Source organism: Eriocheir sinensis, chromosome 57 (genome assembly GCF_024679095.1).
Source record: "Eriocheir sinensis breed Jianghai 21 chromosome 57, ASM2467909v1, whole genome shotgun sequence".
Lineage (NCBI taxonomy): Eukaryota > Metazoa > Arthropoda > Malacostraca > Decapoda > Varunidae > Eriocheir > Eriocheir sinensis.
This window is the reverse complement of record NC_066565.1, coordinates 3,973,475-3,990,149: the sequence shown is the minus strand read 5'-3', so window position 1 is coordinate 3,990,149 and position 16,675 is coordinate 3,973,475. Positions and strand designations below refer to the sequence as shown.

The 16,675-nt window shown below is 43.0% G+C and overlaps 1 protein-coding gene across 1 annotated transcript in view; it reads right to left on the bottom strand.

The window, feature by feature from the left end:
• Positions 1-1,805: 1,805 nt before the first annotated feature.
• The window catches only part of LOC126984340 (liprin-alpha-1-like), a 152,547-nt gene continuing 137,677 nt past the window's right edge, over positions 1,806-16,675 (bottom strand). The window contains exon 25 of the mRNA XM_050837952.1: positions 1,806-15,100. Within this exon, the coding sequence (XP_050693909.1) occupies positions 15,023-15,100 (78 nt within the window). The 3' untranslated portion in view covers positions 1,806-15,022. The remainder of the gene's footprint in view (positions 15,101-16,675) is intronic.

Genomic DNA, 16,675 nt, shown 5'->3' with positions numbered 1-16,675 from the left:
CACAGTCTTCTTCATTAGCCACCCTCCCCATTATTTTAGCATCATCAACAAACATATTCATATAGCTTGTCACCCCTTCTGTCATGTCATTAATATAAATTACAAACATAATCGGAGCCAGCACCGATCCTTGGGGGACTCCACTCGTCACTTCCATCCAGCTTGATTTATTATTCCTGATTACTGTTCTCATTTCTCTCTTCGTCAAAGAGTCCATAACCCAATCCAGTATTGAACCACCCAGACCTCCAACATGATTAAATTTATATATTAATCGCTTGTGTGGTACCTTATCAAACGCCTTCTTTGAGTCCAGATACACACAATCTGCCCAACCGTCTCTTTCCTGTATTGTATCAGTTACTCTTGAATAGAAGCTGATCAGATTAGTTACACAAGACCGTCCTCCTCTGAATCCGAATTGGCTATTTGTTAATATACTGTTTTCTTCTAAATACTCCACCCATCTGTTTTTTATAATTTTCTCACACATCTTTGCTACTACACTTGTTAATGACACTGGCCTATAGTTCAACGGGTCTTCCTTACTTCCTCCTTTATGTATTGGGACGATGTTAGCCCTCTTCCAGTCTCTCGGTACCTTCCCTTGTGCTAGTGAGACATTAATCAAGTTGCTCAACTTTTCAGCTATTTGCTGGTTACACTCTTTTACCACCCAATTTGATATACCATCCGGTCCTGCCGATTTCCTCACATCCAATTCTTCCAATAATTTTTTAACTTCGTCTGCTGATGTTTGTATTCTCTCCAGACCCATGCACTCTATTCCCCGGCACTGCATCTACACCTTCAAACTCACTCTCCCTTGTGAACACTGTTTGGAAACAATTATTCATCACTTCTACTATTTCACTTAAACTATCAAAAGTTTCACCATTAACTTTAACTTTCTGAATCTCATCTCTATTTTTCAACTTTTCATTTATGAACTTATAAAACAGTTTTGGCTGGTCTTTGCACTTATCTACAATATTTTTCTCAAAATTCCTTTTTTCTTCTCTTCTTACTTTGACATAAGCATTCCTCTTCCTTTTGTACTCATTCCATAGATCCATCCTCCTATTTTTTCTCCATTTGTTCCATGCCTTCTCCTTTTCCTGCCTGGCGTCTACACGCTTTCTATTGTACCACTCTTCTCTTGATTTCTGGCCTTCTTTCATCCTTGGTGCCCACTTTTCCACTCCGTTGTAAATCCGTAGAAAGATAGCCCATTTTTCCTCCACATTTTCAGCCTCAAAAAAAGTATCCCATTGTGCTTCCTCAAAATGTTTCCCAAGTTGTTCAAAATTTGCCTTATTAAAGTTCAACCATTCTTTCCTGTGTGTGTGTGTGTGTGAGAGAGAGAGAGAGAGAGAGAGGGGGGGGGGTTCAGTGAGTTAAAACAAGATATATGTGTGCGTGAGCATGTGTGTGTGTGTGTGTGTGTGTGTGTGTGTGTGTGTGTGTGTGAGAGAGAGAGAGAGAGAGAGAGAGAGAGAGAGAGAGAGTTCAACAAGTCAAAGCATGGTGTGTGTGTGTGTGTGTGTGTGTGTGTGTGTGTGTGTGTGAGAGAGAGAGAGAGAGAGAGAGAGAGAAAGGGGAGGGTTCAACAAGTCAAAGGATGATGTGTATATGTGTGTGTGTGTGTGTATTTACCTAGTAGTTGTATTTACCTAGTTGTAGTTTTACAGGGCCTGGGCTTTACGCTCGTGTGGTCCCGTCTCCGTATCTACGTTTATCCAACTTTCCTTTTCCTTAAGTGTTTTAAGTTATATCCACAATAAGGTGAAATCAAAACACTATGATCTACTTTAGAAATCATTTTTTATTAATGATATATTACATGAGTTTTTGAAGTAATTTGATGGAACAAAAAGAGGATGAATGAAAGATATGTGAGGGAAGGAAGGGAGGGAGGTATGCAATGTCTTCCACTGTGCTCCCGTGGACTAATAGAATCAGTAATGTTAGTATTGTCCGAACCACTCACTGGCTGCCTCTATGGATAACTTACACACTGGGAACACAGCAGAATGTTAAAGAATAATAAAAAATAATCGGACACCGTAAAAGTATGAAAAGTGAATCTGGAGGAGGCAGATAATATTACACTGGTTGATGGATAAGATAAAAAGGAGGCATCACATATAACGGCTCCTTTGAATCATGTTCCCGTCATTCTTTCTCTGGCGATTCCCCTCGAGACATTACCCTAAGCCTATGGGAAGGCATTCACATTCCTAAAAGTGATAAATAAATGACGTTTGCGCTCCCAAAGTAACAGCATCGAGGCGCTGAAGGGAAATAATGGCGGGAATGGCAAGAAATTAACACGAAGAGTTAAGAGAGACTGGCTGACAAGAGGATGGGCTAAGGGTGTGGGAGGAGGATGTGCCAGCTCAGGACTTTGGTTAGACTAAGATGAGCGAGCTAGGGGCTTACATGGCTAACATGAGAGGTGGTTCAGTATGTAAAATATATATTACTACCTGGCCAGTCCATATTTGATCTTTTGAAAGGGGGTTAGGCCAAAACTTGAGGCAAAGAATGGGCGAGAATTATTGTAAAAATATAAAAATATTTAGTGTTATAAATAATATAATGTGACGAGAAAGAATTAAAGAAGGGAAGTCAGAAGTTAGATTTTTCAAAAAAATATAATATATAAAAGTTGTTACCTTTATTCACGACAATGGTGAGTTAAGTATAACTTTTTTTACTTCATACTCGTCTTTGTAAAGTTAAACTAAAAAAATGGCACTTAATTGACAAGATGCTGAAGCTGTGGGTGCTGGGGCAAGATATTATTAGTGGGGGGGACACTCTTATGCACATGTCAATCAAAAGTGGGAGAACTTAAAAAATCAATTTGATATTAGAAAAAAACAATATGTGAGCTGTCTGCGTCAATGTCGTTGTAGATCACATTTGTTAGGTAGATTATAAATGTAAAGGATAGAACTGATGTATTATAAGATGTAGAATTTCATCCTAGGTGGGAGAGGCCAAGAAGGTGTCAGGATTAGGGGTTACTTGTCTCTACAGAGCTGCACCTTTGTGGGTTACACTGAAATTTGAATGAGAGGGCAAGTTGAAAATTGGTCCAGTGCTGAACAGTGAACATGTGTCTGAATGATGGCACCCCAGTGTGCACCTCTGGGCTCACTGATGCTGCAATTTAATAATAATACTTACGAAACAAATATTTGTTTTGATGAAATTAATATCCAGTATAAATTTACCTGGATAGGTTTAGTGTTTAATTGCAGGATTGGTTGTTAATAAACAAAGTAGACTAGCAAAAAAGTAATGTGTGAAGGGCTTCCTGCATCAATATAGTTGTTGGTTATGCTTGTGGATGACAGGTTGAAAGGCTGACTAAGCAAGTGTGCATGCGTGAGGCGTGGCGGCCCAAGTTGAGGGAGCAACGGTAACTTATATAAAAATGACTTGTAAATTCTAGAGTTGGTAGTCCAGTGTTCCTCAATACTTGAAAGGTTACTTGTCTGATCAAGGAAATAATCATTAAGTTGAGGAAGGGTCTGAAGGAGAAAAATCATAAAATGTATTGAAGGACTGAATACATGTTTAGATAATATGATAGGTTATATTTGTCATTAAGATGTTCTACTTCATGCAGGCTGTGAGGCTGGGTGATTCATAAGGTCTAGACTGGCCCAGCTGACTGTCAGTTTTGAGTTAGGTGTAGAAGGTTCAGTGAATGTGTTGGTGACTGGTTTTTATCAAGTGACTGTTGGTAGTGGGTCATGTTATGTTTTTGTGGGTTGCAGTTTCTAAAATTATAATGGATAAGAAGGTTGTTTGAATATGTCTGTCTTTCCCTAAACAACTGCAAGTTGTATATGTGTCAAGAGTCTATACAAGATTCTAGTAGTAACAATAGTAAAGAAACTTAAGTTTTGTTAATAAATGAACACTAAGTAACTATGTATAGACAATTAAAATATTAATAAGAAATTTGATATAAAGCAACAAATCGACTGTAACTGAAATTTCAGAAAAGTTGAATAATGTTATGAAATGAAGAACCTTATGAATAGAAGGATCAGGGATGGGAGGGGGAAGAGGTAGAACTGACTGGCAAGAAGTTGTGTTTGTTATTGTGTGTGGGGGGGAGGGGATGTCTGCCTTGGGATATGGGGGGGGGGGGGAATGTTTGTGTGTGTGTGTGGATTGTGTGTGTGTGTGTGTAGGGGGGTGGGAATGTGTGTCTAATTCACCCACAGCCTGATCCCGAGCTGGACTCACCATTTTCAGTAAGTACCCTCCTGACCTGAACAAGCTCATTATAGTCAATCTCTGGGTACTGCTGGGCCCTTCACTAAGGATATTGTGTGTATGTGTGTGTGTGTGTGTTTGTGTGTAATTTACCTCTTGGTCTGCTGCGGGTCTCTCTTGAGACAGCCAGCCGTTCCCCTACGGAAGAGCACAAAGCTCGTAGTACCGATCTTTGGGTAGGACTGAGACCACTCACACACAACACACCGCGACAACAAGGTCACAACTCCTTGCCTGACGTCGCGTACCTACTCACTGCTAGGTGAACAGGGGATACACGTGAAAGAAGATAAACCCAACTTATCTTCACCCGGCCGGGGAATTGAACCCCGGTCCTTTTGGTTGTGAGCCAGATGCTCTACCCCTGAGCTACTGGGCTGCTTTAACCACTGAGCCATTGGAGTGGTGAGTGAGGGTGGGGGTGGGGGATCTGACCAGTCACAGCACTACATGGGGTGTGTGTGGAATGGGCAAGGAGGCACAGAGGGAGGAGGTAGAGAAGACCCAACACTTTCTCACACAACAATGACATCAACAATAACAACAAATGCATGTAAACAAGTCCTTGGCTCAGTCAATCAATCAATCAGTTGGTTCAGTTAATAGCAGTTTAGGGCCATATTCTTAAACATTTCAGTAACCAAGCAAACATTTGACAAGGCTTTTTAGGAGTTTTGGGTATTTCCAGGGCTAGTTTTATGACCCTGGTGGTAGTTTGACTTTTTCTGTACCATGAGCCCCCCTTAAAACACTTATTAGAACCTGATTTATCTCCTTTTTAGGCTTTGGAAATAGTTGCTGTGTGATGCAGGAGCGTCCAAGAATACCGAGCCTAGTGTTGTCTCTTCATTATTCATGACTCAGTTACTCAAGATGCTGCAACATATAATTTTCTATTAATGGTGATATTTTAAAAGTAAAAAACTTTGGAATGAAAATATAAATATAGCTGAATAATAGCAATATTTTCACATAGCTTTGACTCTTTACATAAACCAAGATAACTTGTTCATCACTTCCACACCACTAACAGATAGACAGCCAATCATTAAGTGTTATAATATTTTATGATTTACCAACACAAAATTCTCTTTCCCATTAGAATGCCAAAATCTTTAAACTCTCAATGGTGTTAAATCCATCACACCACACACATGATGCTTATTTGTGCTTGACACACTGGAAGTCCCACTCAATGATGTAAGCAAAAAGTCCAATTGCAGTGTTAACATTTTCCCTTTAATGGTTTGAGGTTTTTGTCACATGACTTTCATGAAAAAACGTTTGGTTGTAATGTTTGGTCCATCCCAGACACCAAGGAGCTGCCATTGCCTTACAGGAAAAAAAAAATAGTAAATAAATAAATATGTATGCACATAAATACACAAATGTAATCATGTAAACTAAGAAGTAACACAAACACACTGTATCTCCCTGCCCCACAGCACACTTTCACTGTGCACACCGCCACCATCAGCGTCAGGGTTGCTGTGGGCTTGGCGCCCCAACACAGCACAGGTCAGCACCTCAATGTGGATCAAATGTGTAAACATCCAATTTCTGTCTCCCAAAAGCATCATGCTTCTGAGATGGGATTTATAAGAAACCTTGATTTGTAAATTTCATGTGCCATTTTATATATATATATATATATATATATATATATATATATATATATATATATATATATATATATATATATATATATATATATATATATATATATATATATATATATATATATATATATATTATACTTTTTTATAAAGAATTTACCAACAGTTTGAATATTTTTCCTCCTTGCAGTATAACATAAAGTGATTATTCTTTCCCTTTATATGTTAAATCCATCTTTGTATTCAACTTTTAAGTAGTTTTTGTGAGTTAATTTCCCCCAAAGTGTCGGCCCTTACAATTATTTGTCTATGAAACACGATCCCCTGACACGCACCTCTCCACCCGCTGCCTGTAAGTACATTGAAACACTGAACTGTGCCACTCAGCAGAGGGAAGGTAATCCAGACCACAACTTCTGCAAAACAATGCTGATGAAAGCAATTATTGTACGAGTGAGAGAGAGAGAGAGAGAGAGAGAGAGAGAGAGAGAGAGAGAGAATAACCCTCCTTTTCAAGGCAAATCCCTTCTTTTGTTAATTTAATGAGGGGTTAGTATAATAAGAGCATGAACAGCTCATGGGTATCAAACATCATATTTACAGCTACGATAAGATAAATGTTATAAAAATGTATTAGTTTTCTCATCACAGGAATCACAGGAGACAATCTAGCGCTTGGAGCCTCCTTGTGATGCAAGGCGGAGGCGTTCACACGAACCCGTGCAGCCTTTTGGCCCGAGCCCAGGAAAGAACTGGTCTCATTCTCAAACCACTTGGACTCTTGGTACTACTATTTTTGAAGGCCACGGAGAAGACAAGACAGGTTATCATGAGTGTTTTTCACATTCATGGTGTGCAAACCTTGCTAATCTACCACCAGGGTCAGGAAACCACCCATGGAAGTCACTAAAATTTAAACGAGCGCCTTTTTAAACAGCAGTACTGAGGTTTTGAAATGTTTGAGAATAAGCTTCCCGAACCAATGAAGAAGGTGATGGATGTCAGTGGCTGCAACATTTGCCTAATTTTTTAAATGTGATCTTAGTCTTCATCGACACTACTGCAGCAGATTTATCTTTTTAGAGCCATTTTTGAAGGCGTGGATAGTTGGTTTTGTTGATTTTTTAAATCACTTTTTACAACTGAGTTTGTAATGTTGCCTTGACTCTGTGAGAAGCCAACACTCCTAACTAACAAGTCCATTCCAAAATTGGAAGTAAAAATGACAAATGAGCAACAGAACTGTTAATAAAAATCAGACCACACTTGGACAATCTGGTGGTTGTCTTCCTCAAGCTGCCTCGCCATGGGGAACTGGACCTTCAGCTTTTGCAGACATTGGAATTGTTATGATTTTAATATGAGTGAAATTATCATAAATATATAAATAGGAGTTAACTTCAAAGCTTTACAATATAGTAGGTTGAACGTAAGTACATAGGAAATGGGTATAAAATAGAAGTTATTTCACAGGCAAAGTTCCTCGATAAGTGAGAATAAATATTTGAGCTTCTAGAATAAACCTTCCTGCCTTCATAAGTACTGCAGCAAATCTTGAACTGTGTTTTGTGGGCTGTCAATGTGGCTGCTGAGACTGGTCAAAGTGACTCAGTGCTGTCTCTAGTCTTCTAGGGTGCAAAGATTTGCTGCACTGAATGCTGCCTGTCATCTAATTTGCAGAAATTAGCTTTCCTAATGCCAATAACCTCAAAACATATTTCTCATAATTAATTAGTCACACTGGAGAGCCATACCCTGAACTTCCACATTTTCACCATGGTAACCTGATCACCCACACAACATTAATACCTCAAATGTTAATACAGTCATACCTCGGTTTGCGAGTTTAATTTGTTCCGGAATTTTGCTCACAAATCAAAATACTCATAAACCAAAACGATTTTCCCCATTGATATTAAAGGGATTCTCATTAATGCATTCCATATCTCAAAAAATATTAACAAAAATCATTTTACATGTTATTTTTTACAGAATGAAAGTAATTTTACAAACAACTAGCAATGATAATTAATATTTATATAATATAGTACAATAATATAGAATAATATATAAATAATATAGTGCTAAAAACACAAAGATTGCAAACTAGAGCACAAACGTACGTGGACACGAGCACGCGGTGCTACCGCTGTGAGTGTGGAAAGCAGACTAAGGTGGTGTCACACTGGGCATTTTCCTTCAACCCTTGGAGCAAGGAGCAATCGCGGTTGCCTGTACGGCCAACCGGGAGCAAGTTGTTGGTTTGGGTAAACACTCCTGTCCTCCCATCTTTGAAGCCATGATCGTACCCACAACAGCTTCTTCCTTCCAATTAACTGAAGCAACAAGTCCATATAATTTGAGTGACACCAGCACAAGCCACAACAGCCCTTACTTTTGCAAATGGTGCCATGAAGAGAGGACTGAGAGAAGGAGGACCTAAGAAGCGACACAAAGTGTTACAGGTAAAAAGATGTGCATACAGGGCGGCTGGTTTGTTTATGTTGTGGATAAGGGCAACTGATCTTGATCGTGTGTGACGCACGTCATCTGGTGATCAAGAATTACCCCCCTTTCTTGACACTGTTTTTCATCTTCCTCATGTGATCTGCCATGCAGTACTCTATCTTGTCCATATGACTAGATGAACCAATGCGATTTCTCATTGTGTCACTCATCAAGGACAACACGCGTTAATTTAGTCACAATTACGAGACAAACAGTTCCTTAGGAACATCTCCCTGGCTACTTTGCGACAAAATACTGACCGATGGCATCGTTTCACTTTCTCGTTTCTAATGATGGCAATGATGTTTTCATATCGGAAAGTTTTTACTTATCCTACAGTAATGCTTTCAAATGTTCTGTGGTGCAACAGTAACACAACAGTAACCTTGTGAACTCTATATCCACCCCCACCTGGCAGGGTTACCCATAGGAATCTCAGGAAATGGTCATCGCCACAGGCCTAGGGAGGTGTGGCGCAGTGTGTTTACTTGTTTCGCCAGCCCCACCGCGGTTGGCACCACACCCCCGATTCTTGTCAAGAGTTGGGGGACTTATTGAAAATTTGACGCACCAGAACAAGAAACACAAAGATTTCACAAGATGTGGGTAATTCTTGATCGCCAGATAATGGCTTAAAGTTGTAGTTGTCTGTTATGACTACCTCCAACACGGTTGGAGGAAAAAGGCCAAGTGTGATACCAGCTTGACACTCTATTCCCACTGTTTTCCGCTCTGAGCGCTCTTGTCTTGTGGCGAACAACGGGAAACCACGCTAACGTCTTTGACTCGTATAAACAAAGTGCGTGTACACCAAGTCATCGTTTGTAAACCAAGGCATTTTTAGTGATTTTCTTTTACTCGTAAATCAAAACGTTCATAAACTAAGGCACTCATAAACTGAGGTTTGACTGTATCTCAAAACCCATAAGCAAGATTTTTCCCGACACTGAGACAGTTGTTACAGCCTGTCCCTCTTGCTATTTCTTAACAAACACTACTCTTGTACAACACTTTCCAATAACTGAGGCGCCCAGAGGAATGGACAAAGGCAGTTTTTCTAGTTTGCACTGGGAAAGTTTGGCTACACATCCCAGGAAGAAGGAAATTCAAGTTACAGGGGAAAAGTGACCCCTTGGTAAACAAAAGACAAGGTCGCCTTTTCCTTGCAACTTGTTTCTTGTTTTTCCTGGGACGTGTAGCCTGACTTTCCCAGTGCAGACCAGACAAGAAGGACTCTGCCCCTTATGCCCCTTCTCTGGATGCCTCATACCTGTTCATGCTTTTCTCTCCTTCCTCTATCACTGAGTATGTCAAGCACTCACTCACCCACTGTGGTGTTAAATACATCCTCTCAACCTGTGCTCATCCACCTGAGTGCACCAAAGGTTCTGTCTCACACAGCCACAGACACCATCCATGTTCCTGTCTTCACCAGTGTCACTACACACCAGAGCCCAACAACAGGAGGGTGTGGGCACCTTCATCGCAGGCGCCATGCCGTTACCAAATGAGCTGCATGAAATTATACTTATGTTGAGAAATAGTATTTTTTGTGCTCTGGGTACTAGTTTGAAATTCCGATCATACCCAGAACACAAAAAGAAACCTTCTGTAACACCATCAATATGACTTCTGTGCTGCTCTTTTGGTAAGAACATGGCAGCTGTGCTGGAGGAGGCCACACTCTCCGGTTCCATGGCCCTGCTACTCACATTTCATATAGCCGCATGTATTATTTCCTCACTGTCTACTTTGATTGCCTTCAACAGCTCTGTGCCGGCCCTCCCCACCTTGGTGCCAACACCAAACACTCGTCGTTTCATCCTTACTCTGGCCAATGCTTGATGGACACACTACCTGAGACTCCTGCAATCCTACTGTCCTGCCTCCCAACTTCACACATTTATGTCTGATGTTTGAAACGTGGTATTAGTGTTCATCAACCCTAATGTGGCTGATTTGCCTTTTCTGAGCCATTTTTCAAGGCGTGGTTAGTTGCTTTTGTCAATTTTTTCATATAACTTCTTACGACGGAGTTTGTAATATGTCAATTTGACTGAAAATCCAACACTTCAAACAACACCATCCCAAAAAAGGAATAACAAAGCCAACAAAGCCATACAACTTAATAAATACTAATATCACGTTTAAACAATCTGGCGTTAGCACCAAGTTTACTGTTCTTTTTATATAAAGAAGTCTTTCTGCAATACTTATAAAGCCTCCAGAAGGGTTTATTCCAATGCTGTGGAGTTCCCTGAAAAGTTCATCATGATTTTTTGTAGCTTTCCTTAACATGTAATGAAGAGGTCACTGCACAGCACTCAGGACACAGAGACAAAGCACATGAGCAGCACACCTCAAGCACGAGACAAGTAACGTTACCCTACAGTCTTAAGCAGCGGGCAAGGAGGAGGCACGTGTGGGAGTCAATGTGGAATACAAATAAAAAAATATGCATATAAAAAGAAGACTATGGATAAGGAACAACAGGTAGAGAGGAATGGATAGAGAAGACAAATGGAATGATTCTGAGGGAAATGCTTTCACCACCTGAAGTAAGATGGTCCGAGTCAGAGCCCAAGGATGGGAGTGCGTGGCGACCCTCACCACACGCGCCACGTTGTTGCCAGATGAACCACGGGAAACACAAACTCATGCTGATACAATAGTGCTTTTGTGTATGTGCTCGGGGCACCTCTTTGAGACCCTGACCTTGCCTTGAGCATGAAAACCACTTGTATCACCATTAATTGGGATTTCCTTCGGCTCTCTGAGTAACAACACAGCGGCCGTGATGAAGGCGGCCACAGTCTCCCATTCTATAACTGGTCTGAGTGTCATCTGTCCGGCCCGACCAGCCACCATTCGGCAAGCCCTGGGGGGAGTGTGGGTGAGGGCGGCTGGCAGGTGTGGCCGCACGGAGCAAAGAACAATGACAGAAAGGCTCGGGGGAGGCGGGTACATTTTTGTTACTTGCACCACACACTGATAAATTAACTAAGACTTAAGAGGGAAACAACATCTGGAACATCGGGGGAGTTGCACAAACATCGCGTCGGCGGCCGCGGTGACGCGCCTTCTTAGTGGCTCCGTGCTGCCATGGGTGGTCGTTGCCGCAACGTGTCCTACGCACTAAGTAATTAACATAAAAAATAAATATATATATGTATTGACCAGTATGTTAATGTGTGAGGGTAGTCCTAGAAGTAGTGGGTGAAGGGGAATGGGTTGGTGGGCTTTACAGGCAGCAGTATCACAATGGGGAGGGAAGGGAGGGAGGGGGGGGGTGAGGACAGCCACACAGCACCAGGGGAAGGGGAGAGGGTGGAGCAGGGGGGGGGGGGGTGAGGAGGTAAAGCAATGTAAACAAAACATGAACATAAGTGAGGTTGTTTCCTTTCATAAGTACCGACAACAGGATGATCAGAAGTGATGAAGCTTGAAGACGGGCCACACGCACACACGGTCACACACACACACACACACACACACACACACACATGCACACACTCCTTCATGTATGTATATAGCTACGTATGCTTCTTCCACAAGCCATGTCACAGAACTCTCACAATCTCATGGAGTTGGCCGGCTAGCACGTGCATGTGTGCGTGGACATACATGTGTGCACGTGTGTGTGCGTGTTTCCCGACCCAGACACACACACAGAACAATGAGGCGAGTAGTATATCATCACTACACTGAACATTATCTTTGAGAGTGGGACACTACTTACACGAGTTTCACAGAAACGATCAATCATACTCAACATCAATGTACAGTGAGCTGTACACACCACCGTCAACACCACCACAGGGCCCCTTGCCTTCACATCCCACGCCGTGACTGACCATTGTAAGACTTGCTTTGTCTCTTTACATACAATAATTACAAAGACAATTTGGCATGTAAGGTATGGAAGATAGCTGTAACAGTCTTAGCTCCCATGTACACCTCTCCACACTTACGCCTGGAGACTCGGAAATCATGACATTGTGATTCAACAAAGATGGCCACACACATACAGACACAATACAAAGCTATGTGCATCATGACACTGGCCAGGCTGCTGGGACGCGCCAGCCACTCTGGGGGACTTGGCCACACAGTGTTCCTGTCGGTGTTTGGTTTCCACAGTTTCGGATCTTCCTCTTTTTTGCCAAACTTCAAAAATGAGCCTAGTTTCTCAGGGGCCAAGCTCTTTAGAGTCTGGCTTCCAAGGACTGAAAACTTTCTTCACCACATTCTTAAGAGGTCTCAGTATATCTACTACTTACAGGAGATTTGGATGTTTATTGACTGTCAAAATATCTCAAAGGTTCAGACAGCTTGAATGTTTCCTCAGCAGAGAAAACTCCCGAACTACATCAACAGCTTGGTCTGATGGCTTTCAAGCCATCTCCAAGCTGCTGAAAGAAGGGTTGCAGCTGTCAAAACATTTCCAAACATCTGCATGCTGTGAGGGTTTTATCAGCATTTTTGAGAGCTGGGTTTTAGCCATCAAGACAGTCCCAAACATCTTGGACAGTTTGGCCTGAAGCATCGACCTTCCAGGAGGAAAAGCCTGGTGCTCAATGTCAAGCCATGGTGACGCCTCTTAAAGCAGTCTGGCTTTCAGTGCTCTTGTCCAACCAAACACCTGCATAGTGATTGAACATCTAATTATTACTTGTTAAATTACTGGGGGATGGGGATGGGGAAGCATTACAGGAGAAATCAATTTAGTTTTAGAACCAGAACTAACTAACAACATTCTCACATTGTCTTCTGACTAGCCAACAAGACTCCACAGGGCTTGTGGACTTATGTGAACCAGCAATACATACATGCAGCTGTGTGCACACACAAACATTCACGCATATACACACACAACAGACACATACGCACACACACACACACACAGGCATGATCAACCATCCTAGCACACACTTTATATAATCAGCATCTCCATGACTCACATTACTGTACAAGATTTTTTATATATATATATATTTTTCCTAATTTTCCTGCAAAGGGTTTTAGCACGATTCTGTGGGTGTTGTTCACCTGTTCCCTTTTTCCTTCTTTCACTTCTCACTCTTCACTTTACTTCTCATCCTCGGACTAAACAGAGACCTGACGTGGCTGGTGTGTCCTTGCCTCGCACCTCAACTTAGGTCACACAAAAACATCTGTGACCCCTACACACACACACACACACACACACACACACACACACACACAGAGGTCCCAGGTTTGATTCCGGGGTGGCAGAGTGGAGATGGGTGGGCAGTCTCCTTCAATTTGTGCCCCCTGTCCATCCAGCAGTGCCTGGGTGCCGGGTGTCAGGTGGGGGTTGTGTTCCGCCTCCCGGGTATGTGTGGGTGTCAGGGGTTTCAGTTGCTCCCATAGATCTGATCACATGATGAAAAATGGTGAACTACAAACTCACGAACACACCCATGCACGCTCGCACAGACGCACCCACACACACACACACACACACACACACACACACACACACACACACCTGTATACGTCAGGTCCAGCCGAGTGCACCACCACCTACACTTCCCTGCAATTGTCTCCTGCCCTCGTGATCACACCAGACAGACAGACACAGACAGAGGTGGCGGCCCTGAGCCTTCCTTTCCTTGCTGCTGCTCACCCTAGACTAGAGGTTCAGGGAGAGGAGAATGAGTCTTGCTGTGCTGCCCTGTCAATCTCCCTCCCTAGGTACATTGGGCTTCCTTCCTTTCCTCTCGTCATCCACAACACAAATATTACAAGTGCCTACGGATGCCAGAGGATCAAGTGAGGCTGTGGTGCTGCGCTGGTCAGTCTGGCACCTCACAGGACTGGCAGCAGGGTGAGGAGACTTCCGAGTGCCACAGCGACGTGATGTGAAGTAGCCTACACACTGTGGTATTGGTTGTACAGTTCTGATACTACCCTTCCCAGGCATGGTGGAGGAGCTCCTGTCATCCTTCACTAGGGATAAAGAAGCCCTTGCCATCCTCCACTGGGAACTGAGGATCTCGTTATATCCTTGACTGGGTAAAAGAAACTTGACAATCTTCACATGAGGCAAAGGACTCTTGTTACCCTTGACTGGTTAAAAGCTCTTGTTTCACTCTTGGCTGGAGATGCTCGAGATAGAAGGGAGTCATTGTTGGCCTTCGCTTCACATAGAATTCTTGTGTCCTTGACTGAGGAGCGTTGTGTTGTACCTTCATCGGCGGCTAAGGATGGGTTTTGTCCTGCGTCAGGGAGGAGGAGCCGTGGGTCTTCCTTCATTGTGGGAGTTTGTTTTCTTTCACAGGGAGGGAGGGAGGCAGCATTGGTCATCGTCACTGGGGGGCAAGGATGGAGAGCTTTTGGTGTTCCTTCCATGGGGAGGAAATAAGGACACGGCTTGCTCTCCTTCAGCTGCAAGAGAAGAGGAACCCCACAACTATTTCATGGAGTCCTTCTCTTCTTCTCTCCTCCATTACTCCTCCTCTTCCTTCCTTGTTCTGCTGCTGCTGTTCCTCCTCCTCTGCTCCTCCTCCTCCTGAGACTGTCTTGGGTTACTAGACCAGTCTGGCCTCTGCATCCTTCGCCGCGGGGGCCTCATATCAAGATTTGTTGATGTCCGTCCTGTCAGTGCCCGTCGACAGGAGGTTACGGAATTCCTGCTCCAGCTGCTGCCTGGCCTGGAGGGGGAGAGAACAGCAGGGGTGACGGCACAGCTAAAACAGGCGAGCCATGAATGGAAAATAGAAAAAGATGGCACAAATACAACTAATGTCTGGCCAAGGGAGGAGAGAAGAGTGAGGGTGAAGGTACACAGGTAGAGAAGGCTTGCTATTATTGGTAGAGGTAAAAATGGCGTGGTCACATGTGGCACCTGTGGAAAAACAGGAAAAAATGGCACAACTAAAATAATGTTCATGAAAATCAAGGTAAATAAACAAGGGTATGAGCACCATGTGACTAGAGTTTAGGCACAGGCAGAGATGGCACGGGTAAAAATGTCACAGAATCATACGACACAAAGGGAAAATGGTACAACAACAACAAAAATCATCATCATCATCATTTAACGTCCATTTATTCCCTATGGTGGGGTTGGACGGGATGTGAGCCTCCTCCACTGTTGCCGGTCCATAGCCATTTCTTCCGTGGTGTTCAGCCTCCTCGTATCTTCCTCCACCACCTTTCTCCACATCTTCCTTGGCCTTCCTGGTGGTCTTCTGCCCTCTACCTCAAAGTTCAGTGCATGTTTCAGGATGTGTTAAAAAAAAATGTTCCATGAAAATAAACATCAACACTGTCATATGCTCCTGTTCCAAGCTTGTAAATTTGACAGGCCCTTCCATCTTCACTACATCTGGGTAACGTAACCTTCTGAAAGTAGTCAAACCTTCATGAATCTTTATGAGCCACACGGCCGGCCAATAACTGAGGCGTCCGGAGGGGAAGGGGCAGGAGCAGCGGTGCCAGATTGTTGTACTCAGCCTCATATGTTTCCCGATTTCCAACCCCAAAACTGCCTCCTCGACCCCAATGACTGCCTTCATATATAGTTATCGTTAAAATGGTTAATTATTGGTGCTTTTTTGGCAATTGCTGTGGCACAAAAACCGGTAAATACGAGGCTCTGAGTACGATAATCGGGCAACGGTGGGCAGGAGGGACAAAGTACGTGGTTCAGGTTTGGACTGGGAAAGCCGCGCCACACAGCCCAGGAAGAACAAGACATAAGTTGCAAGGGTAAAATGACCCTCAGTACACCAAACACAAGGTTGCTTTTCCCTTGTAACTTGTGTCTTGTTCTTCCTGGGATGTGTAGCCTGACTTTCCCAGTGCAAACTAAAAAAAAAATGGCTCTGTCCCTTACGTCCCTTCTGCTCCATACCCTTCAAAAGGTCCTGTTAAAAATGAATCCTACCACAAAGTCATACCATTGCAGGAGTCAAGTAGACACCATCATTCTCAGACATAATAGATTCAGCAAGAAACAGACATACATACAAACACCAGATTTTTAATACATGGTGTTAGTATTCATTAACAGTTCCGTGACTGGCTTGGGTTTTTAGTTCCATTTTTTGTGGACAGAGTTGTTAGTTACAAGTAATTCACCTCTTGGTCTGCTAAAGGTCTCTCTCGAGACAGCCAGCCGTTCCCCTACGGAAGAGCACAGAGCTCGTAGTACCGATCTTTGGGTAGGACTGAGACCACTCACACACAACACACCGCGACAACGGGGTCACAACTCCTCACTG